Below are 23,667 nucleotides of genomic sequence, written 5' to 3'. Positions count from 1 at the left end.
ATACTTGCACATAACTTTTGACTTTTGTGTCCATATTCAAGAAGCTTTAATTAAAGTTACAAATTCATGTAAAAATATTGGGTTTGTCTGATGGACTATCATAGAGGCTGATTTTTAGAATGAAAATTAGATAATTGTTTGAAAAAAACATACTGGTCAAAGTGACAATTTAAACCAGACCCTGGATTCCATTCTGAAAAGGGGTACAGAACAGATATTAATATGTGTTAAATGGCAGAGCAAATAAATCAGCTATATTCTTTTAAATGTTATTGAAAAGTGTGAATTACAAGAATAATGTATTATTATGTTAGTTGTTTTTGTTTTATTAATTTTGATAGTTTGAAACATTATAATATTTATACTTATATTTTTGTATTTTGCTCAATTACTTAGATCTGATGTAACAATTTATACTCTTTATTATTGACATGATTTGTATTTTGTTAGAATTTACTTATTTTATAGTCAGTTAGTGAAGAATCTGAAAATGCAATCGTTTGACAGAAGAACAATAATTTTCAAATCCATGATTTAGATTGAAATGCTTTGTTTGTATAAAAATTTTGTGGGTTATGTTAATCTTATCATATAATCTGATTATTATTACTTGCAAGGTAATCTTATGCACATGTTACGCACATTTTTATGTGCATTGGGGATACTGATAGCATCAATTTTTTTGGTTCAAATCTGTGGTTCTTGCAAATCCACTAAAATTAGGCGTTTTATAGCCATCATTGCAAAGGTCCTTATCAATAGCAGCTTTTGTGATAGTGACATCATAGAAGGCTTACTTTCGGTGGAATTGCAGGAACCACAGACGTTCGACTGAAAATTTGAATGTTGCAAATCGATGCTATCAGAGTCCCTGATACACATAAAAAGTTTAGAAATTACATATTTGTATTTTGTAAGTATCTACTTTACTTGTTATCTGTGATGTAAGGAATATATTAGGTCACCCCAGCAATTAATTACTCTCTTTAATTAAAGATATACCTAGTACAGATTACACAGAATGTCCGAATACTAAGATGTAGGATGTCACACAGTACACTGAAGACAAATATTCAAATTTGAATTTTAACTTTAAATGCATCACTCCATCATACCATGATCTTTGTGCCTTAAAACTCTGTAGCTGTCCAACATGATTTACTGGTAGTAGCCATAATAGATTTCACTTGCATACAACCTATACATTTAGCATGCTTTTCCAATCTAAAATACCAAATACCAAAAGTTAGATCTTTGTATATATTTCAAGTTACTTCTGAATCTCAAATTCAAGAGGGGTTATGACAAAGTTATCATTTTCTAACAGACTACAGAAATATTGGAAGAATTGTGTCAATACACTACACAAGATTAGAAAACCCTTTAAAATCCCTGAATGAATTTAATCATCAACCGTTCCAATTAAAATTGGAGACATGCATATCTAACTTACAGATCTGTTATAGAAGTGTTGACTGTGATATTTTTTTAGATCATTGTTAAACCTAATGTGCATTTTCCTTAATGTTTGTGCCTTTGTGGGCATCTGTCCTAGATCAAGTGTTCTTTTCGGATCCTCAATTCAAAATGCATATCCTTTTTTTTTCACTTTTGACTGAAGTCAAGAACTTCATATACTCAGAAACAGTTTTGTTTAATCTAGAATGCCTATAAAATTCTTGAAATTTTACCACCGAGATATTTTTCCTTTCTATGAATTTTTGTTATTAATTGTAGATCTAGTTGTTTTTATAATGAATACTTTGTATATATATTGTAACATTCCTCTTTCATAGCCAAATAAATTTTAATACTAAAAACACTATAGAGTTTTATTAGAATGGAATTCTGACATTAGGTTTGTGTGTAATCAAATACAATTGAGTTGCTCCTTTTGCCTCTCGCTTTCTCCAAGGCTATTATTATTACAAAATACAAATATAAAGGAATTAGTTCATTGAAAAAGTGATGAAAAAAGTAAATCAAATAACATCTAAAAGAATAAATCTACCAAAACTGTTTTTGTTAAAATGTTATGGCTGCATCAATTGAAATAAACAGCTTTGTGTTTTTCAGTTGAGTGTTCAGTTGAGATTTCATCAGATTTTTTTCACAGAAGCATCACTAGTGTCTTTAACAACATCACCACAACCAGATTGAGCAACAACAGAATCAGTTTCACTTGTTGCATCACATTGTTTCAACTCGGCACCATCAGTTTGTTTTGTATCATCAGTTTTGTTGACTTCATCTCCTTCAGTTTGTTTGACAGATGTTGCATCAATTTGTTTCACATCAGCACCATCAGGTTTGTTAACAGCATCTCCAACAGTTTTATCGACAGAATTTTCTACGGTTTTGACAACTTCATGCAGATTATATTTTCTAAATTTGTTAAAATTCTTTAAAATACTGATGCAACAAACAGTACACAGTATCTGGACAGAAATGACAAAGTCTGGATTGTTATGTTCTACAGTATGAGCAGGATTTAATTCCCCAACATAATGACTTAATGGTGGAATCAAATCATCCCGTTTGATGCTGTTGTTATTTCGAGCCTTGAATACAATAGAATAAGAACGTCCTTCACCAAACGGCGTTGAAAAATGTTTTTCAAATAAATCTTTTCCTGTTTTTAGAATTTCTTCATTCACTGCCTTACATGTAACATCCACTGGCATTAGTTTCATTGCAAATCGTGTTCGTTGTGTTTTAGTTTCCAACAAATTTTCAAAAATTTTATTGGTCACTTCTGCTGGATTTTCTAAATCAGTTTTAATGAACAAACAGTTTTTAGTTCTGCTATCAAGTCTTTGAAATCTGCGTTGAACAGGTTTTGTTTCTTTCATGGCATCAACTTCCTTTTTCATAGCTGCTTCTAAATCTTCCTCTTCACTACCATCATCACTGTTGGTGTTGTTGTCATTACCCTCAATGAACTAGATTAACAAAAAAATCATAATAAGCTTATATATTTTCAGTGCATGAGGATTCAATACATACATAACTTAGTAACCATGGTATTCATCTCTGCAACTCTGACAGGTAAAATAATGGGTAGAGCTGACTCTCAACGACTGCAATTAGAACCCATAATCACCCATTATGAAATGATTTAAAATGAAAAATATTGAAACACTGAAACAGACCTTTTCTGCACCATACAACTGATCAGCAAAATCATTTAATAAATTATATGCCTCTCTAGTGGCTTCTTTTTCTCTGTCACAAGTAACAATATAGCCTCTCATTCCACTTTCTAGCTGATTTAATCTCTTTCTTTTTATGTTGGCACATTTCTTATAGTAAGATTTTGGTCTCTTTTTACCTGTCTTTTGTTTTCACTCATTTTCTATTCTGTAAATTAAGATTACATTTATAATAAGCTAGAATAGAATAAAGAAAGAAAAGAGAAGGTTGGAGAAAGAGAATAGAATAAAATGGAGAATATGTAAAAGAAAGAGAGCCTTTAAGACTTTATTAATCTTAAAATTGATTTTTGTATATTTACTTTTAGTTATAACAGAACCGAAAAAGAAGATCTGTCTTAACGCATGAACAGCACGTTGTAAATAAACTGAAAGTAGTATAATCCGAAATGTTCTACTATCATTTTCAACATTCTGATGCCATTATTTATTATCAACTTAATTTGTACAGAAAATAGATGTTTTTTAGCAAAGAAATAAGTATAATTTATATTCCTTGAAAATGGTTTCACAAAATCTCCAATTGTTTTAATCTAGGCCTAGAGGCTTAATTCTATTGTTAATTCCCGACAGACATTTCGGCATATAACTGCGAGCCTAACCATCAAAATATATTTCGTCTAAGTTGTTATTTTTAGTGATTATTTGAGGTTTTCTAACTTTCGTCATGACTTTTGATTGTATTCAGAAATAAAAATAACATACTACAGAATTACACTCGAAAGATAAGATACAACTTCCGGTGAAATGTGCAGCAGATAATGTCAATGTGAGCAACATGGCGGATTTGTCGTTGGACGATTACATGGGCAAGAAGAATTTCAAAGTGCAGTTTCAGTGCGTAAATGCTTTTATCTTTACACCATGTGCCGTGCGCAATTTCATATTTTGAACAACAATGTTTATGTCATCAGAACGCAACCGCCCTTGGCTCCATCTTCATGTTAGACATGAGATGAGTGGACTTTGAGATTTTGTTTTTCTTTTTATTTGGCCCCTTTTCTTTTTTAAAATCATGTGTGTGTTTGACTGTAGACCTTATCTTATAATTTTTAATAGGTTCATACAGTACTATGCCTAAGATCCTGATTTTTGAATCAATGACATTCCTTTAAAGCCCTTTTTAATCTCTTAATTACTTACCACCTAACTCATACTAGCAATTCCAACCTTAACGGCTTAAGCCAAACAAAATTCTTTCTTTTTAATTCTTGATTCTGTGGGTACAAAATTGTTACATATTTTAACTTAAATTTTATAGCAAGACTTATTAGTCAGCTTACCTGGTGTAATAACTTTACAGAATCATTGTAGAATCTGATAAATCCACTAATCCAGGTAATCATTGAAAATTGTTTCAATAATTACTTTTGCAGTAGTTTTGAGGTTAGTTACTTGTGGATTTATCAGATTATAGGAGGAATCTGTAATATAGTTAAGTCTGTTGACACTCATTGGTCAAGTTTGAGAATTTGAATAAAACTTACATTCTAAACTTAATATATTCCTTATTTAAAGATAATTCAAAAAACAATTTTATCATTTGATTCTTTTCTCTTCCAGAAACAATAAAGCAAAAGTAAATACAAAAGTGTTTCAGAAAAAATTACCATTTGGAAATGGCTTTAAAGGTAGAATTCAGAAAACTACTGGTGGATTGCAAACAAAAAAGTTTCAGAACAAAACTGCCCAAACTGGTGGATTGCAAACTAAAAAGTTTCAAAACAAAACTTCACAAAATGATATGAGACAAAAACTCTCTGTGACTAAAAATTTTGACGCAAGGCAAAAATTACTTCAAGCGAAGTCTGCTGCAGCTGCTCGTGATGCTAGACAGAAAATTATTCTTTCACAGAAACAAAAAGGAACATTTGATGCTAGATCAAGAATTAAGAAACCTCAAGCACAGAGTCCATCTCCAACAAAGCAACAGTTTTCAGTGACTGGATTAGGAAAAGTAAGTGCAAATCTTTCAGTTTTATACAATACTTTTAAATAATATAGATTTGAAGCGTAAAAATAATGCATGGTTTTCAACAGAAATTAGATAAAGATTGCAAATCTGCATATAGATGAGAATAGAGCCACATCAGAATGGAGTAAAATTTTTGCATATTAGCAAACTGTCTTTTATTTTGTATCACAATAGTTTGGGTTCAGTTTAAATCTGTTTGTATTATGTAGGTGAAAGCTGGTAATGGTGTTCAGTTTGATTCTGCTGGAGGTTTATCTAAAACTGTAAGTATGAAATTGATCTAAATCTTTGATAATATTTTCATTCAGAAAATTGCTAGGAATGAAAGAAGCTTTAGAAAATCTTAGGTCTGTTAAGCTGTTCTCGTTTTGAAGTTTTCTTCTATGATATTCTTTAGACCAGTTAACAATAATATATGATTGTAAATATTATTTCAGATAAATACTGGTGGAGGAGTACAGATAGGAGGATTGGGTGGTTTGAGAAAAACAGTAGGTATCTTTTTCTTAATGGACAAAACAAGACCATGCATGCTCTACATACTGTGTAATTGTGAATAAAATGAACATCCCTCCTTAACCTTCAGGTAAATCTGAAATCTTATTTAGAAAATTAACAAATTTCAGCTACATCTTGATAATGCTACGACATATTTATATGTTTGTTATTTTCAGTTAAAGAATGAATTTGCTAATGGTGGATCCCAGGTTGAAATGTTTGGTAATTCTATACAGATTACAAGATCAGTTCCTAATTCACAAGTTTCATTTGATGGTAATAATCAACTAACAGTCACAAAAAGGGCCTCCACAATAAAGGTAACTTTCTGTAAAATATATTTGCAGAACACATGATATTGGATGAACCACGGCATGCGGATGGTAAAGATTTTGGGGCAAGGGCAATAACTCTGTTTCTAACTGTCGAAAAATAGCTCAAATTTGAACTTGATCTTCGTTTTATGAATATGTATACACATACCAAATTTCTAGTTTTTAGACCGTTTACCGACGGATGGACAGGGGTGCCGACAATATACGTCCACAAATAGAGAGATGTTACAAATTAATCATTAAGCCCTATATTTTCTAATGCTTACGTGTATTTCAGTTAAGTCAGCCAGTAAAAAGAGCACCATCTCCCATAAAATGGTCGGATGAATTTGCTAGTCCTTCTCCACCAAAGAAAGCCAATTTAATTAAAACATATAAAGCTGCAGATGCAATTCAGATAGCTGCCAGTCAAGCAGCCTCAGCAAGGTTAAGAATGCCCCCACCTACAACAGCCAAGAAAACCATACCAGTCATCACCTCACCAAGAGAGGAAGTTTTAACTCCAATCAGACGCAGACCACCAGTAATAGAAGTTGATCCTCCAAGACGTCGAGTTCCTGCCCCATCAGCCCCAGTTGTGAAGACCAAAAGTGTCTATCGTCCTGTTAAAGTTAAACAAGAACCTGATGAGTACACTGTCCCAGTATCTTATGATATTGATGTAAGTATCAGAATTAATTTATCTCATCATGTGACAGGCTAGGCTCTGTTTTATTTAACTTGACCTTGAAGCCTATCTTTTGTACCGTTGAACTGTACATGGTTGCAGTCTGCATGGAAATGGCCTTTTTCAATCACCCATGCAAGGAAAAAAGAGATAAATATCTCTGCAAATAGTGCAATGTAGGACTTAAACTTGGAACTTCGACAGTGCTGAATAATTTTGAAAGCAACAGAACCTTCTGACATTTACCTGGCTCTTAATTCTTCTGATGCCAAGAAACTAATAAAACTTTTATTATTAACAGCAGGATGATGATATATTGAGCCCATTACAAGGTTTTAAAGTATCAGTAACTAACTTAGATCCTTGTGTATCACAAGATGATTTAATAGTAAGTATTCTTTCTATTTATCATAGCTATTTTCACAAAACATTTTGGCATCTTGATAATAAAGTTGAAGTGGGTTGTATTATCGGTGGGCTACCATATCTGTATGTTGTATGATACTCTAGTATGTGGGTAAGGTAGAACTCAAATTGATTTGGGATCTTAATCAATATGAAAATGATGCTCCCAAATATCGAGAGTATATCTATGATTGGATACCAGGCAAGTTCTCCCATAGTTTGATAGTAATAATTCTCTGAATACTCCTAGACAATGTTAATTTAGGTTGTGTATAGTGTAGCCATCATATGAGATGTATATTATATTGTAGTTGGAAAGTTTTTATTTTTCACAGCATGTGACTGGCTGTGACACATCCAATTTCCCCAAAGAAAAGTACAAATGTCCCCACCTTGTCAAAACCAATGGTCTACTGCAAGTACTAGCAACTCTTACAAAAGATGAAGACCATTGGATGTGAAAATAAGGTTTTTTTTCTTATTTTTGCAGGAATTATTTGGTGAAATTGGTGCATTAAAAAGAGCTAAAATTAGTCGCCCTGGTTTAGGTGAAGTTGTATATGTTAAAAAAGAAGATGCTCAGAGAGCTATGTCTAGATATCATGATAGAGAGCTAGATGGTAAGTAGATGCATTAATTAGTTTTGTGACCATCAAATTCGTGGAAAAGTTGTCTCTTCTGTCACATGGAAATTTTAATCAGCTTTCTGTATATTGTACAATTATTCATCATTGGGTGTTGCCCATATTGATATGAAGTAATGTAGGGTCATGAATAGTATTTACAAGATATAAACACTCAATACAGTTCATGAACTATAAGATTAATCCATAGAAAATAGAAATCAATGTAAAAGAAAGAAAGAAACAACTATATTTTATAAGATTAACAACTTCGGTTCACAGTTAAAGATCCTTTTTACCATCTGGTACTTGGCCATTGATCTTCCCCGGATTATCCGCACCCATTCGGTTCTCCCCGAACAATACAAACTTCTTCTGATGGTGTACAAATGTTTAAATAATTTGGCTCTAAGGGATCTCTAAACTCTAGATAAAAATCTGTGTTACACAAGATCTTCTACGTGTCTTAATCTTCTTGTACCATCAACAAAATATAAATTTGTTGATAGGTCATTCTGTGTAGCAGGACCACTGTTATGGAACAGGTTACCTGAAGAGTTAAAACTTTGTAAATCTGTTGACTCTTTTAAGAGAAAGTTAAAAACACATCTTTTTGAAAGAATCCTTACAAAATAAGAACTGAATTGTATTGAATGCTCATGTTAGAGCAGTAACTAAGTGCTATACTTATTTATGTTTCCATGTTAATGCTTTTAAGGATGAATACACAAACTAATTTCCCTCAAATAATAAATGATTTCATGGTACCAGTATGTAAAAGAGGGAAAACACTAAATTGTATCATATATGAAATATGATTGTATATCATTAACAGGTTTACCAATGCAAGTAAAGGTAGTGACACCAATATCAGCTAGAATACAATCTACTCCTTATGATAATGATGATGTCTCCTCTGTTTCTATACCAGACTCTCTCAGGTAAGATTATTAGTTGTGTAGCAAACAGACGTCTATAAAGTTCCTTATGTTGAACGTGATTTTAAATAGTTACAATTCTGAATATAGATATATAATTAAATCACGATTCCATTTACACGGTATCAAGCAATTTGATTGGATAACAGCGGTCACGTGAATTCGGTTTATTCGTCTTTCCCTTGAACGTCACCAGAGCTGAAATCTACACTGAATCATTACAGTATTTTCCAAATACCCTCGAATGTGCACTCTCCAAATATCAACAAAATCATGATTTTTGGACTTATTTCGAACTCAACTTTCAATAATTCAACTTTAAATGTGACCGCTCCGTCAACTTTCAAGCAGTAGATAGTAGACTATAAATAGGTGACCTTCTTATTGCTGATTGGCTGTTCTCTAGGACGTCTCTATTGTTAGTATCAGTTCATTAACGATATGTTAAAATCTAATGTATTTATGCGCCAATTTTGCGCCTTAGTTTGTTGCTACTTTAGATAAATATTTAAACATGTATTCGAGTTGATTGAATTAAGGAATGACCTGAACATTTTTCAGTTTATTGATGTATAAACAGAACAAATGTTCAGGTCATTCCTTAATTCAATTTTTGGAAGATACTTTCATCTGAAAATGTGTAAAGCTTTATTTTTCTTATTAAGTATTCAATATATGCCACTTTAAATAATTGATGAATCCTGTGGATACGAATCTGATTCTTTTCTTGTGGAAGTTACTTGTATTTTCTCAATTGTTCCTTCATACATACAGTATAACTGTGATGTGGTTCATACTAACGTTATCTGCATCAATTTTTATTATTTGGAGTTCAGTGTGTAGGACAGTAATTAATATTCAGGAGATTATAGGAGACCAAAGATATTGAATATAAAATTGCAAACGTCCGCTAGATAAATTGCCTGTTGATTTGGCTGTATTTTCGTACATGACCGGCAAACCAGCTCAAATGTCCATTTGTTAGAAAGGGTCTATCAGACATGAAGTTTATGTTAAAGGAAATTCATACCTTGGCAGGGGTAAAAATACTCAGCATGGACACAGCATATGATCAACATACTTAATGTTCAGACTGTGAGAGTTTTATCTGAATTAGCTATATATAGTATATAAAATCTAATTTAAAAAACAAAACCTGCCAATTAAGTACCATAGTTATTTATATAATCAATAATTCTTTTCCTGGTTCATGCTTTGATGTGAATGAAATATTGATTGCATAAAAAATATTTGTTTAGCTGTAAGTAGTTGTTATTTTTGTATTATAGATTTCCTAAGAGTTCTGCCCTGACATCTGCTACAGTAGAAGTTCCTTTAATCCACAGAGCATTATTTAAGACCGGACCACAGACATCAACAACTCCTGTTACTTTTACTGTCAAATTATAAACTTATTTCAAAGGTGTATTGGCTAAATGGAAATTTTCCTTGTTAGAAAGAGTAACTTCTACATTTCTGTTACACATAAATTCAGTATGAACACATGCCCCCCCCATAGTTAAAATATACCTATATGGCTTGTAATTTGTCAACCAAAAACAAGGTTTCTCTGCCATATTGTTTTATCACTTTGGTTTGTTCAAGAAATACCTTAGTTTCATATTGGTAGATATGATTTCAAAGTTTATTTCAGTGACTTCCAATTATCAAAGAGGTAATGAATACACAAAATAATGATGCACTTATCCAACCTCAAAGTGTAATTTTCTGGCCCAAGCTGTAATTTGTCCAAAGAGGATATGTAAGAGTCAGAAAGTTCTTGAAAATGAGTTTTCGACTTTCTGAATATTGCAATTGATTTAACTATTTCTTGTGAAACTGCTGTTAATTTTCAGTTTGACTTTCATAAGGTACTTCTCTTTAAGCCTTAAGTATATGTTTTGTTTCTGACATTATATTTACTTAAAGTGGTTTAAAACTATCATTGGTTTCCTTGAAATCGGTCGCATAACTTAAAAGGGTATAGCTCATATACTACTACTTGCCCTTCTAAAGACTCATTCTATTGTAGATAAGTTTCTGAATTCATTAAGTTCAGGTATATAATTTTTTTTCTCAAAAAGCTGCATTTTCATTGTTAATTCAGTATTTATTTCATTGTCATTATAAAAATAGTTTATGAAAATAGGCTCTAGGTTTTCTAGGCTCCATTGATGGACAACTTGACTAATATTGTATGCTTTTCATCCTTATACATTAAATGACAATTTCTACTGTCAATGTGGGAAATGGTGAGCGAGAATTCAATCATAAGCTACATTTTAATCAGATTGCCAATTGACCATAATGAAAATAAATCATTATTGTTCAATATGCATTATTAGTTTCATTTCATTATGTTTAATATGTTCATTAAGTAAATAAAGACACAGTTGTCTAAAACTATATTTGATTATTTTGAGTGTAAATATGTATATAATTTGTGTATTAAACAAAGTGTAGGATCTCTTTAAGAACAAGAATAATTTTTATTTTAAATGTTTGTTATGGAAACGCTCAAGAAAACCCTTAAATGTTGGTTTTCGTTTTCTTCAATTTGAGTTTCTTCTGGTAAAAAACCTATGACTAAATTTTAGTATAAGTCAGTCATGTAAGCAATATCTGTGTAGAAAAAGTTTTAAATTGGGAATGTTGGATTTCTCATTTTATGTTGAAGACTGATTTGCCCTTCATTGATATTACATAATATGTAATGAATGTTACTATTTGTGAATAATGTTAATATATTGTTTATGTACTACATCCACAAAGGATTAAAAACTTGACTGTTATACATTTAAAGATCATCTATTAGACTTTCAGTAGTCCAAAACCATTTGAATATCTGTTATATTAATCTGTAAAGAAATATTAAAACAGAACTTTTCATTTTTCATGTGAGATAGCATGCAACTTGATTTAAGTTCTGTTTTGATATTTCTATATCACTCTACAATTAATGCATAGAGTACTATGCTAACAGTGAAAATATTTATATTGTATTAATCAGTCAAGAAATAGATTAGGGTTTTTAAGGTTCAGGACCAACAAATTTATGAATAGACTTACCTGAAGGGAATTCAATTAATCACAGGTATTTTATCACAGTTATTTTATTTTGAAACATTTACAAAACGTCATACAAAATTTAAACATTTACATGATGAGACATTCTTTATTAAAGATCTCTTTAGCTCAGAGCCACTCTGTGAGAAATTCTTGAATAATTTTTGATTCACTAAAACACAACATGTATAAAACAGTAACCATGGACGGACCATTTTGGTGAAAATGTAAAACCAAGAAATGAAAAAAATTAAGTAAACATATTTTCACAGATATCAGTCGAGCAAATTAACTGTTTGAAATAAACAAATAGCAACAAAGTCATTTTTATAACAATTTGTAGACTCAATACATATAATAAACAAGATGACAAAATTTACTACGTGTAAAATGAACTTTGATGCCATACTTGACTGGAATTATCAATTGCTACAATATTTCATAAATATAACCTATGTCACTTGGGAATGTTTTGTTTCAATTGGTGGACGGAATCTTGCAAAAATGGCAGAAAAACACACAAAAACCATTGAAAAAAAAAAATTGTGATTAAGGCCCCACATGGATTTTTTCACCATATAAATAATCAGATCTTATCCAAGTGATCAACCTATTGCTAAATATATTCAAATAAGTTGACTTAGATATATTTTAGGCATACACTAAATTAACTAACAATTACATTAAACACTAAATAAATAAATACAGACTGGATTTCTTTATATTAATCTATATAATCTTCAGGCCAATGTCAAGTCTCACTCTATAATTTACAACAGGTCGAAACTGTAACATAGCTAATGTGATATTACTTCAAAACTGTAACATAGCTAATGTGATATTACTTTCTAAACTGTAACATAGCTAATGTGATATTACTGCAAAACTGTAACATAGCTAATGTGATATTAATTCAAAACTTAACATGGCTAATGTGATATTACTTCAAAACTGTAACATAGCTAATGTGATATTACTTTCAAAACTGTAACATAGCTAATGTGATATTACTTTCAAAACTGTAACATAGCTAATGTGATATTACTGCAAAACTGTAACATAGCTAATGTGATATTACTTTCAAAACTGTAACATAGCAAATGTGATATTATTTTCAAAACTGTAACATAGCTAATGTGATATTACTTCAAAACTGTAACATAGCTAATGTGATATTACTTCAAAACTGTAACATAGCTAATGTGATATTACTTTCAAAACTGTAACATAGCTAATGTGATATTACTTTCAAAACTGTAACATAGCTAATGTGATATTACTTTCAAAACTGTAACATAGCTAATGTGATATTACTTTCAAAACTGTAACATAGCTAATGTGATATTACTTTCAAAACTGTAACATAGCTAATGTAATATTACTTTCAAAAGGTTTGATAAGGTTGACTAAAAAAAAGTAGATTGAGACATGACATGACATTGGCTTAAAGTTTTGATATTTTGACTATCTATCCACAGTAATTTAACTATCCATTAGATCAAGTAAATCATCACCATCATCATTACTTCTATCATCATTATCTACTGATAATTCACCCATAATACGACTTAACTCTGGATTCTTAGCTTTCTGAAATAGAAAATAGGTATACATTGATACCTGCATACAAACTTACAAGGCTAAATGATAATCTATAGGTGTACACACACAAACAGAAGGTCATTCTTAAACTATCCCGATTCTATGGAATCTCTGCATTCTAATATTAACCCATTTTCTGTAATTTGTTACCAGGTTGAGGCACAGACGTAACAGATTATCCAAAAATGTCTTGATGGATTCATTGATGATTCAGCTTTGTATTGATACCAACATTTTGTACTTGAAAACATGAAAGTTCAGTATCAAATCCTATTTTCCATGTTTCATCAAAATGAGGAAGTTTTTAGTTTGATCACGATTCAGATAGATGAAAGCAGCAGAAAGTGCATTACTATATAAAAGTAGGATAATAATGATGAGGTATTTATAGCCATAATAAACCAGCTATTCTTGCCAGTACCGGTCAACAAACAACAAAAGTGTATAAGACAAGCGTGGTGCTTGTACAATCCCAAAATAAATAATTAGAACAAAGAACAATCAATTAACTATTACTCATTAACAGCAATGCTGACACGATTTTACTAAAAATAGCATGTTTATTCAAAGATGATGAAAAAATACAAAAAAAAAACTTTTATCCCTCCCACACATACAGATGATAAGATAAACTTTCTCCTTACTCATTTCTTTTTTTTTTTGTCTTGGTCATGCCTTTGGTCTCAATGTCATTAAAATCTAAGGTAACAAAGGTGAAAATTGTTCTAATTGTGACTTTGAGCCTTATATAGCAGACAGTCGTTTGAATTATGATACTTTTAACATTTTTTAGTGAAAGTGTTTTTAAATATTGATATCTTTAAATTGATGGAGATATTTGTCAAGGCCTTTGTTCTCAAAACAATCACCTGATTTCATTTTGACACAGCACAGGCCTCACTTATATCATATCATTTGCAAACATAATTTTCTTTGGGCATCAGGTCGTAAATGTCAGATTAATTCAGTGATTAAAAGAGGCAAATTTTTTAAGCAAGATGTAAAGGTTAGGTGCCCAGATTAATAAAAACTAATCTGAAAGTTTTAACTAACAATATTGTGCTGTTACTTTATAGAATGCCAAATCCGTTTGAAAATTAGAACTTGAGAATAACAAAATATGGAGATATTTATTACCAGCCAATACATAATTGGTTTCAATTACAAAAATTTCATGATATGTATAGTTTTCTGGATTTATTAAAAGACATAGAGATATTAATGAAAATGATCAATATCTAGAATCAGGATAATCGTGACTGTATGAACTAGTATGATACCATATAATATCACATAAATCAATATCAAAATCAAGTACTTTACTTGTGTATCAAAACAAAATTGGACATCAACACTTTCGTTATCAGGATACATAGCTTTGATTGGTTCACTTAATCCAATAGGCCATGTAAAAGACGATGAATTTTTAATCAATCAAAACAACTTTTTAACAGTACATGTACTCACATAATGTCATAAGGTTCCCATGTGTTTATATTTACAAAACAAACCATAATATTAAGAAGCGTCTTTAATGGCCAGTCTGCACTGAAGATTAAATATAAAGTAAAAGACACACACACAAGAAACTTTTTCAAGGAAACATACTTACTTTAGAAGCATCAATTTTGACTACTTGTGACTCTGTTGTTTCAATAGGTCTTATTGCTGCAGCTTTGCTGAAAAAATTGAAATCAGTACGTACAGTTAATATTTGTCCTTCATTCATGTAGTACTTATGTAATGTTTCCAAATTTCAGCTTACTTTTGTATTCATATATACAAATCTTGGTGTACTCTGTGTTTGTATGTTATAGATAAATAACCCAAAATTATAAACTTAAAAATTTGCTCAGGCTTTTGAACTACAGCTTAACTTTTACTTACCTTTCTTCTTCATCTGTTTTAAATAAGTTCAGTCTAAATTCTGATTTATCTTTCATTAATTTAGTACCAATTAATTGTGATAACAAGTCTAAATGAGCCTTTGCTAAAGGATTAGGATTACTGGTGTCCTAGAACAACAATAACGGAAAAAAATACAATGACCGACAGGCAGCTCAAATTTCTGAGGATCACAAACCTCTATTGGACATCAAATATAGGTAAGTCATCACTTAAGATTCGAATTTGAATAGAATAGAATAGAATAGAAACCCAAATATTTCATCATTTACAGCTATCCATATCACTTTTCATAATGTAAATCTGGCATCTGATTTGATTCGGAGACATATATGACTCTGGGAAAATTTTTCTCAAATAACGTTATTGGCCCATTTTATCCTCCATAAAGAATTAAAGTATTTTTTATACATACCAGATCTGATGAAGGTATGGTATTTTTAGGTTGTATTACGGTAGTTTCAACTGGTCTTGAGGTAGAATACCTGTAACAAATTTCAGTAATGATTCAAATTATTACACCTGGTTTAGTAATATCACTATATCTAAACTACAGAGATATTAGTGAAATTTAGACAATTTGTGCATAACTTTCTGGTTTAATCAACAAAAGGAAAAATGGCAGATATTATGTATCACCAAAATATATAGATTGGGTTCTTGTGCCTTTAACTAAATGTTGATATTAATAAATCATTCAATAAAGAATTGAATTAATTTTGATAAATAGTAATCAAGGATAAATAACCCTAGTGCAATTGTCAAAAATTTTCTCAGTCCTTGTTTATCTTCAATTCAAAAATTGGACCTGAAAAATTCATCAATATCATTTGAAACTAAAAAGTTATGCAAAATTGAAATTCACCTTTTAGAAAATATTATTCATTATTATATATATTTGTTCTTTCATTTTGATTTGATCTACAAGTCTACTTACATATTTGTTCCAAATTTTGTCACTCTATCTCCTTTCATATCAAATGAACCTTCTTTTTTAGAGAGTATATATGATCCCCCAGCTGGAAATTGATCATTTTTAGTTCTACCATCATCTGTAAACAGCCTGTAATAATATGTAACAATAGGTATGTAGCCTTAGGATATATAATTAGGGCACTAATTCAGCAGGATTAGCATTCTAAGTCATTTCTGATTGAATAATCATTATATAATATCAAAACATATTTATTTGAAACACTTTTTGAGAAATGTTTTGGAATATTTTTATTGAACATTTGGTTTTCAAGTCAATGTTCTGAACATTTGACACCTAAAACAGATGCAAGTAATTGCTAACTGTTGTTATTTTAAAAGCCTGATAGATTCTGATATCCAGAGATATCTTATTTTGGTCATATTTCTCACAATCATGTTGGTAATATTGAAAAATTTGTTCATGATGAGATTTTATGATGCCTGAGATAAACTGATAAAGGTTAAATGGACCACTTTAGAGAAAAGCTGTTTGTGTCCCATAATTTCAGAATTCTTTTTTGACAACCTGTAAAATGCAACCTCAATTTCCCTGGTCAAAAAATACACTATAATTTTACCAGCACTCATTAATATTTGGTGAGCCAACTGTCAAAAAATGGAATGTCTGATCACCTACAATCTTTTGCTTTGTCACTTTCTCTATGTCATTCATACAAAACCTTTCAAACATTGTCATTCTAAATCCACATAATAAAACTTACATTATATTTTACTCAATACAATTTCAAACTTAAACAACCAATTATATTTCTTATTGCATTGATGAAAAGTGACAAACAATGTTTTACTATTGACCTGTTTCTTAAAATAAACATTATTACCTAGGCAATTTGTCTTTAAAAAATAATTTCTCAATGAAAATTTCTTAGATTGAGGGAACCTTCATTAACAATTGTGATTGGATTCAAATAAGCAATTCAAAAAGATTACATTCATAGACAATCTTTTCAGCTCTAGGTTAGCCTGGAGAAATAAAGATCTGACAACTGTCAATTTTTGTAAATTAAATGACATCTGTATTTGTTTCTGACAAGTTAGGAAATTTGGAATTTGGATTGCATGTTGTATTTATGGCGTGTGCAGTGAATAAAAATGTTTATACAAAACATTTTCCCTCTCCAATCAGACAACATATAATATCTCATCACATGGAATAAATTTGCATTTCAACCCCAGGTGATAAAGCAGCATTCCCATTTTTTCTTTTGAACACATAATGTATTTATTTTTAACCGACAAAAATCTGGCATATGCTCCTGGCTTTATATTGCGTTACTTTCCTGATTTTACAAAGTTATATATTTAAATTTGAGTCTAACCTGATGGTTCCAGGAACTTCAGTACCATATGGTAAAGGTCCACCAATTGGTAAAATAAATCTACCATTATTATTTTGAACTTTATCTTTTAAGAATATTGATACCTAAATAAAAATTTGGCAATAATTATGAGCCGTAACTGGTCTTAGGTATTAATTTACTGCTGCTGAATAAGCCAGTTAACACATAGTTGTTGGTAAAGCAATATAATATTGTTAATATATATTTTCTATAATATTCTTGTTATTAACTTTGATATATTTTCTGTACGTACCCGGTAACATAATGGCACATTCGTTAAATCCGATAAGAAAATTCAACGCTTTCCAATTCAATATCTACACTTATTGCAGTTTTCAAATTAAAACATTCTACTCACCCTTATGTGCATGTCTTGAAAGAAATTGAGTAAAGTCTGTCTCATTAGGTGACACTCTCCGGCAGACATTGGAATATAGGTCTAAAATTTCAAAATAAAAATATAAAAATATAAAAATTATCCTATTATATTATTTAAATGTAAGGAAAGACTGCACAGAAAGTTTCACAAAAATCAGATAAAAACATGGAAGTTTCAAATTTGTTCCATCATGACTTTTAGTTTGGGGGATTATAAGTTTTATGAAAAATCAGTTGAAAATTTAAGAAACTACAATCAAGAACAACAACTCTGTTCTTACTTTCAAATTTAACATTATACAACGACAATACCAATACAAAATATATACATGTACATAATAATATATATTAAGTTCATAACATTTGATTCTCCAGAACAAGGGTAATAACTGTGTATTAAATAATTGTATAACCCCCAAAAATTGAATATGATATTGATGACTGTATATATAATGAACATTTTACATATAATATAATAGTAGGTGTGCAAAAATAATCACAACTGGTCATAAGTGACATGTCACCAAATTTCTGATAACACATTTTGTTAGAATGTTTTTTTCAAAGATAAGAAAAGGTAAGCCTATGAAGATCTTGAAATAGTTTTTAAAAAATAACTGCTGATAATGACGAAGGTCAATCAAGTAAATTCACTATTCTTACACTGTTTTCTGATAAAGTTCTCTAAAGAGGTAGTTTGCAAAATTTTCATTATCAAAAACATCGTAAATTATGCTATTCATATCTATGTATCTACTTGATCAAACTGAATTTGTTTCAAAAGAGTTAATTAAAGAGTACTAATTGTTAATTAAGCAGTTTGACCTAGTTTGATGTTTAGCTTGATATTATTAGTTGAAATTTTTTTTAATACATAGAAGAAATATTTCTCTTCAATTAGGCGTTTTTATACGCCCACATCTCTCTATGTGGACGTATATTGTCGGCACCCCTGTCAGTCCGTCGGTCAACATTTGCTTGTAAACGCTCTAAAAACTAAATTTTTTGATGGAATCAAATGAAATTCGGTATGTGTATACATATTCATAAAACGAAGATCAAGTTCGAATTTGAGCTATTTTCGACCATTAGAAGCAGAGTTATTGCCCTTGCCCCAAAATCTTGAATATGCTATTACTCGCTTAGTTTTCAACCGATTTTGATGAAACTTAAAATGAATGTTTCGTTTTTACCACCCGCATGCCGTGAAGGGGGTATATGGCTGTGGTCCACTATCTTTCGTGGTTACATCCATACAGTAGTTTTCTAACAGCTTCCAAAAAGCGTAACAAACTTTAAAAGTTTCATAAACTTTTTAAATAGTTTTGGCATTAAAATTAAGGACTGGATTTTTTTAAAATCAAACATTTAACTCATTTCTGAAGATAGTGGTTTTCACTATATTTGAGCACAAAAAAAATTTGACTGGCTAAAAATGCAGAATGCCACTTTTTTCAACATTAAAAAAGGTATTTCAATTAAACTAATTATCTTTGCTCGCAACTCTTCTTAATATCATGTTTAGACTAATAACAATATGTAATAGATAAGGTAGAACTTATACAGAATATAATGTTGAATTTATAGTGAAGTAAGACAGAATTCAACTCAAGAATGCTTAACAAATGTGATAAAATCAGCTTAATTTGCTTGTATAGTATGATACATTTGATAAAACTGATGAAACAAAATGATATGAAATTAACCAATAGACAAATTGTAAATTTAAATAGTATGGAGTCAATATAATATGAATTGTATGATAAAAAAAAGTGACACCAATATATTTCATGTGGGCGTATAATTTAATATTATACAAATCATATACGTAACTTACCTCAATCAACATTCTATAGATATAGTCTACTTGTTGTTTAATAGATGGTGCTTCTTCTACATAGTTTCTAATAGCATCCATATGATTTAAAGTACTCAGTATGATATCTTTAGGTCTATAACATATTGATATTTGATATTTGATGGCCATTGTCATCAAGTCATACAGCTGAAATAATAATGGACAGAATTCATTCATTTTTCCTTGGGTTTTCGATACTAAGGTATTATTGATCAAACGGACGGCAAAGCTGTCCCTTTAAGAGACGATGCTTTTCCCATGAAAAATCTAAAACGTCTCTTTGAGCAAAATCATGTGTCATCCTGAACTAATTTATTTAGGTCATACACTTCTCCAATCAATACAATGATTAAGGATGTACTTTTTTTTTTAAGTGCAGAAGTCACTCCCACTCTTTTTTTTGTATTCAAATATATCACCACCTCCAATGTTATATTAGTCTGCAGTCTAAAAGAAAATCTTTTCAAACAATTTCAGTTATTGCCCTAGGTGTCTCAGAACAAAAGCAAATAAAGGGTACAGGCACAAACAGTCTTGGTTGCCAATTTTTGTCACTGACTAGAGCACACGAGGAGACAAAAACTGTCATGTTCGGATCATGCAAATGAAAGGAAATGAATCTGATTGGATGATTTTTTTTCCTTGAAAAAGTTCCTAATTTTATTAAATTTTTTTTATCTTTCGAAAGGTTTTTCCTTACCTTATCCATACTTGCAGCATTAAGTCTCATGATAGAGGCATGAGCCAGTCTGTCAAAGACAGTTCTCATAGCTTTTTTAGAGTACAAAGTTTGAGGCTTAAACAGCTCTTCCATAAATCTTTTACTAAACATGGTTGATACAATATCATGTAAAACTGAAAAAAACACCACAATCTTACATCAGGGTTAAATTTTAAATGAAAATTGGATCAGCAGTAAATCACACAAAATTTAAGTCTTAGCAATTTCTGCAGCAATTCAAATTGTCCCATAAGCTTGTATAAACTCCAGGTTGATCTCGCCCAAGACATCAAAAATATTATGTCTATATCCATAATATTACTAACGCTGGCTGTAAATATTTCATTTGTCTGAAGATAGCATAGTCTGAAACTCTGAGAAACAACATGATTCAAGATCTGTTTTAATATTTCTATTCCTAAAATATAACACAATGGATACAGCAATTTCTAGACTAAATGGTTCAAAATTGCTCAGTTATATAGAACACCAAGAGTTTGCTTATATCTGTATGGAAGGAATATCTACAAAAAATTTATAATTCAATTTGATTTGTAGATCTTTGTGAGCCTGTTAGGTCAAACAGCAGTTGAAAGGAATAGAGCAAAACCACAGATATATCTACATTTGTTAGATTGTCAATTTAAAAATAGGTTCATCTACAATTTAATTAAAAAATTTACCAGCTGCCAAACTTCCCATAATATGTAAACACCTTTCTTGATTATGAGATTCTCTCAGATATTGTGGTTATTTGGTAAATATCTTATGGACCAAGAGAGTAGATTCATCATTATTCAACCTATTTGCCTACAAGTTGCCTTCTAATTCAAAGTGCTATTTGACACCATAACACAGTGAAATCTATTTTTATTTCAAGGAGACTTTAATTTAGAGAGTCTGCCTAGCTAGGCTGAATAAATAACTTTGAAACACTTCTTTTCCCTCCCCCATATTTTTCTTTTGCTAATTGTCTATTTTACTTTCAAATTTCTTTTAGTTGTATGTCAAGAATTATAATCGATGAAAAGAAAAATATCCAATTATTACAGAAATGTATTATTTATTTTATTGCAATATCTATTGTGCTCATTTTCTAAAGATAAATCAAATCAAATCACTCCCACAATCAGACACATAAACAAAGCTCTTTTGATCATAATTACCTGTTTTAAAATAACTTTAAAGTTATCTTTAACTTTGACAATTTTGTAATTTTGTGTCAGCAGATTCATTGAGATCTATCGTCAGACAGTTAAAAGCGTACATTTTCACATTAAGCAGTCTTGTCAAATTTTGGTGAAAAAAGCAATTAAATTTGACATTTTATCCCCTTTTTTCATTTCTTAAGTGTCCCATGTTCTATTTTTGCCAAACAGTGCAACAGTTATTCATGTTGAAATTTCATTTTCAAAACAAGTTCCTCATGAAAGACTGCCATCACACATTATTTCAATTCAGTATCCCTTTAAATCAATGTTTAAAGATATATTATAATTCCCATTGATAATGACTGGCTTTAGATCTATTGATAGAGATATACAAATGAGGATATGAAATTAAGCCGAATAAAAAATAGAAATCAATGTGTTGATCCAATCAAAATTTTCTCACATTATGAAATACAATTTTAACAACGAACTCTTGCATCAACAGAACCAATCAGAATAGAAAGCTATTTTTATACAATTTAGGGCAGTAGAAAAAAACACCCTCATGATTATTTTTATAGATTCCATGACAGCTAATAAAAGGCAATTTTTGATCAAGAACTTCATTTGAAAATTTGAAAACTATCTTGATCACAACTGGAACTGGAAGTAGGCTAAAGGAGCTCTGTTAAATTTGGTAAGTGGAGTTTTATCTATTTCTGTTTCAAGTCAGTTTATTTCATAAGGTTTCAAATAAACTTGTTTTTGATTAAATCTGAGAAATATTTTTACTTTTGATATTCTTGTTATGATCTGGCCATATATATGTGGCTTTAAATCCTATTTCTAAATTTCTAGTACATACTAATACTCTATCAGAACAAATTTTCAAAGTTTTTGTGTGCAAATAAAGGTGTAGGATGTGTAAGATAACATATATTATGCTGAGCCTCTAGTGTTGATTAGAATTAGGAGTCGCGGTGGCTCAGTGAGTTAGACGCTTGCTAGCTAACCTGAAGGTCCAGGGATAATACCTTCGGATTTTTCAACCCAGTTTTAGTTGTTCGGATAGGACAATAAACCGAGGCCCTGTGTGCTACAGACTGTACACGTTAAAGATCCCTCGACAGTTGGAAATCGAAAAAGAGCAGGCTAATGCCACTGTCCTGGCAAAATTTCCCCTCATGGCACCCTGCATGGTGTTGCCCGTCTTCATTAGCCCACAAGGTGCATAAAAGTAGGACGTAAAACTCCATTCATTTCATTTCATTTGATTAGAATTAGCTTTTCGGTAATGAAAATTAGAATTTCTGTTACCGGTAACAGTACCTTATTTTCATTTATTCATATAAGCTTATACATTCCATTAATACACAGCGAATACAAGTATCAATTGAAAGTAGGAAATATGAAAATGGGCATGCCATAGGACCAGGCCTAATATTATCTCACTTAAACTTTAAACTAAAAAAGGCTGAATCTTAATGGAACAGTTATAGATATGTAAAAGTAATTGTTATTTCAATTTCATTTTTAGAAGGCAATTTTTCAGCAAAATAACCGATAAAACGAAAATGTGAGATCAGAATTCAGAAATAAAGATAAAGGTTAATCAATAGGCCTATTTGGAAAATCGGATGACAGCAGGTGCCCCGTTTATTTTGCAGTCACGTGACGTAAACACAGAAACCAAGAAAGTAGAAAGTGACAGTACCAACCTTTTGCTGCTTTAGAGTCAGGAATATTTTGTGCTCTTAGTCTTTGGTCTAATATGTAAACCATCTCACCCCCTAAATTAATAAACAATAATGGTAGCGTTTTCATCGACATATTGTTTTATTTTATTGTAATACGTCTTCAACTTTTACTTTGCAGGTTTCAACAACCGCTTGTTGTTATCACGAATAGTCTCGCACTTTGTCGTTTGACCTATAGAGTTTACGTGTCAAGGACGAGCATGGCGCTATTTACGATTTTAGCCTTGAACTGGATTGATG

At 30.7% G+C, this 23,667-nt stretch overlaps 3 protein-coding genes across 3 annotated transcripts; 1 reads left to right on the top strand and 2 right to left on the bottom strand.

Annotated features, from left to right (window-relative positions):
• Nucleotides 1–2,099: 2,099 nt before the first annotated feature.
• LOTGIDRAFT_137912 (hypothetical protein) lies at nucleotides 2,100–3,329 on the bottom strand (the record flags this gene model as incomplete). Its single annotated transcript, XM_009047941.1, has 2 exons — nucleotides 2,100–2,891; nucleotides 3,153–3,329. Coding segments are annotated over 2 exons (969 nt in total), but the record flags the coding sequence as incomplete, so codon positions are not given.
• Nucleotides 3,330–3,968: 639 nt separating this feature from the next.
• LOTGIDRAFT_237836 (hypothetical protein) lies at nucleotides 3,969–10,204 on the top strand. Its single transcript, XM_009047940.1, is given in 11 exon segments — nucleotides 3,969–4,049; nucleotides 4,776–5,169; nucleotides 5,397–5,450; nucleotides 5,625–5,678; nucleotides 5,862–6,005; nucleotides 6,298–6,681; nucleotides 6,989–7,075; nucleotides 7,583–7,712; nucleotides 8,551–8,656; nucleotides 9,943–10,121; nucleotides 10,141–10,204. The coding sequence occupies 10 exon segments, from the start codon at nucleotides 3,991–3,993 to the stop codon at nucleotides 10,061–10,063; spliced, it is 1,533 nt and encodes a 510-aa protein (XP_009046188.1). The 5' UTR covers nucleotides 3,969–3,990; the 3' UTR covers nucleotides 10,064–10,121; nucleotides 10,141–10,204.
• Nucleotides 10,205–11,749: 1,545 nt separating this feature from the next.
• LOTGIDRAFT_224648 (hypothetical protein) lies at nucleotides 11,750–23,580 on the bottom strand. Its single transcript, XM_009047939.1, has 12 exons — nucleotides 23,389–23,580; nucleotides 20,499–20,653; nucleotides 19,778–19,945; nucleotides 17,921–18,001; nucleotides 17,542–17,645; nucleotides 16,164–16,289; nucleotides 15,642–15,711; nucleotides 15,209–15,336; nucleotides 14,934–15,000; nucleotides 12,869–13,309; nucleotides 12,245–12,501; nucleotides 11,750–12,223 (listed from the first exon to the last, which is right to left on the bottom strand). The coding sequence occupies exons 1-10, from the start codon at nucleotides 23,498–23,500 to the stop codon at nucleotides 13,202–13,204; spliced, it is 1,119 nt and encodes a 372-aa protein (XP_009046187.1). The 5' UTR covers nucleotides 23,501–23,580; the 3' UTR covers nucleotides 11,750–12,223; nucleotides 12,245–12,501; nucleotides 12,869–13,201.
• Nucleotides 23,581–23,667: the final 87 nt, after the last annotated feature.

The sequence above is a fragment of the Lottia gigantea genome (assembly GCF_000327385.1).
Source record: "Lottia gigantea unplaced genomic scaffold LOTGIsca_119, whole genome shotgun sequence".
Lineage (NCBI taxonomy): Eukaryota > Metazoa > Mollusca > Gastropoda > Lottiidae > Lottia > Lottia gigantea.
Note: the sequence above shows the minus strand (reverse complement) of the source record. Positions and strands in the feature narration are given on the sequence as shown.

Bases quoted from the DNA above. Each gene is read 5' to 3' on its own strand.
- LOTGIDRAFT_224648 (XM_009047939.1), bottom strand. From the start codon at position 23,500: ATGTCGATGAAAACGCTACCATTATTGTTTATTAATTTAGGGGGTGAG. The intron at 20,654-23,388 runs GTTGGTACTGTC...TGTTTTTTTCAG, and splicing joins TGACTCTAAAGCAGCAAAAG to TTTTACATGATATTGTATCA. The intron at 15,337-15,641 runs GTATGTATAAAA...TTGTTGTTCTAG, and splicing joins CCATACCTTCATCAGATCTG to GACACCAGTAATCCTAATCC.
- LOTGIDRAFT_237836 (XM_009047940.1), top strand. From the start codon at position 3,991: ATGGCGGATTTGTCGTTGGACGATTACATGGGCAAGAAGAATTTCAAA. The intron at 4,050-4,775 runs GTGCGTAAATGC...TTTCTCTTCCAG, and splicing joins AATTTCAAAGTGCAGTTTCA to AAACAATAAAGCAAAAGTAA. The intron at 6,006-6,297 runs GTAACTTTCTGT...CGTGTATTTCAG, and splicing joins AAAGGGCCTCCACAATAAAG to TTAAGTCAGCCAGTAAAAAG.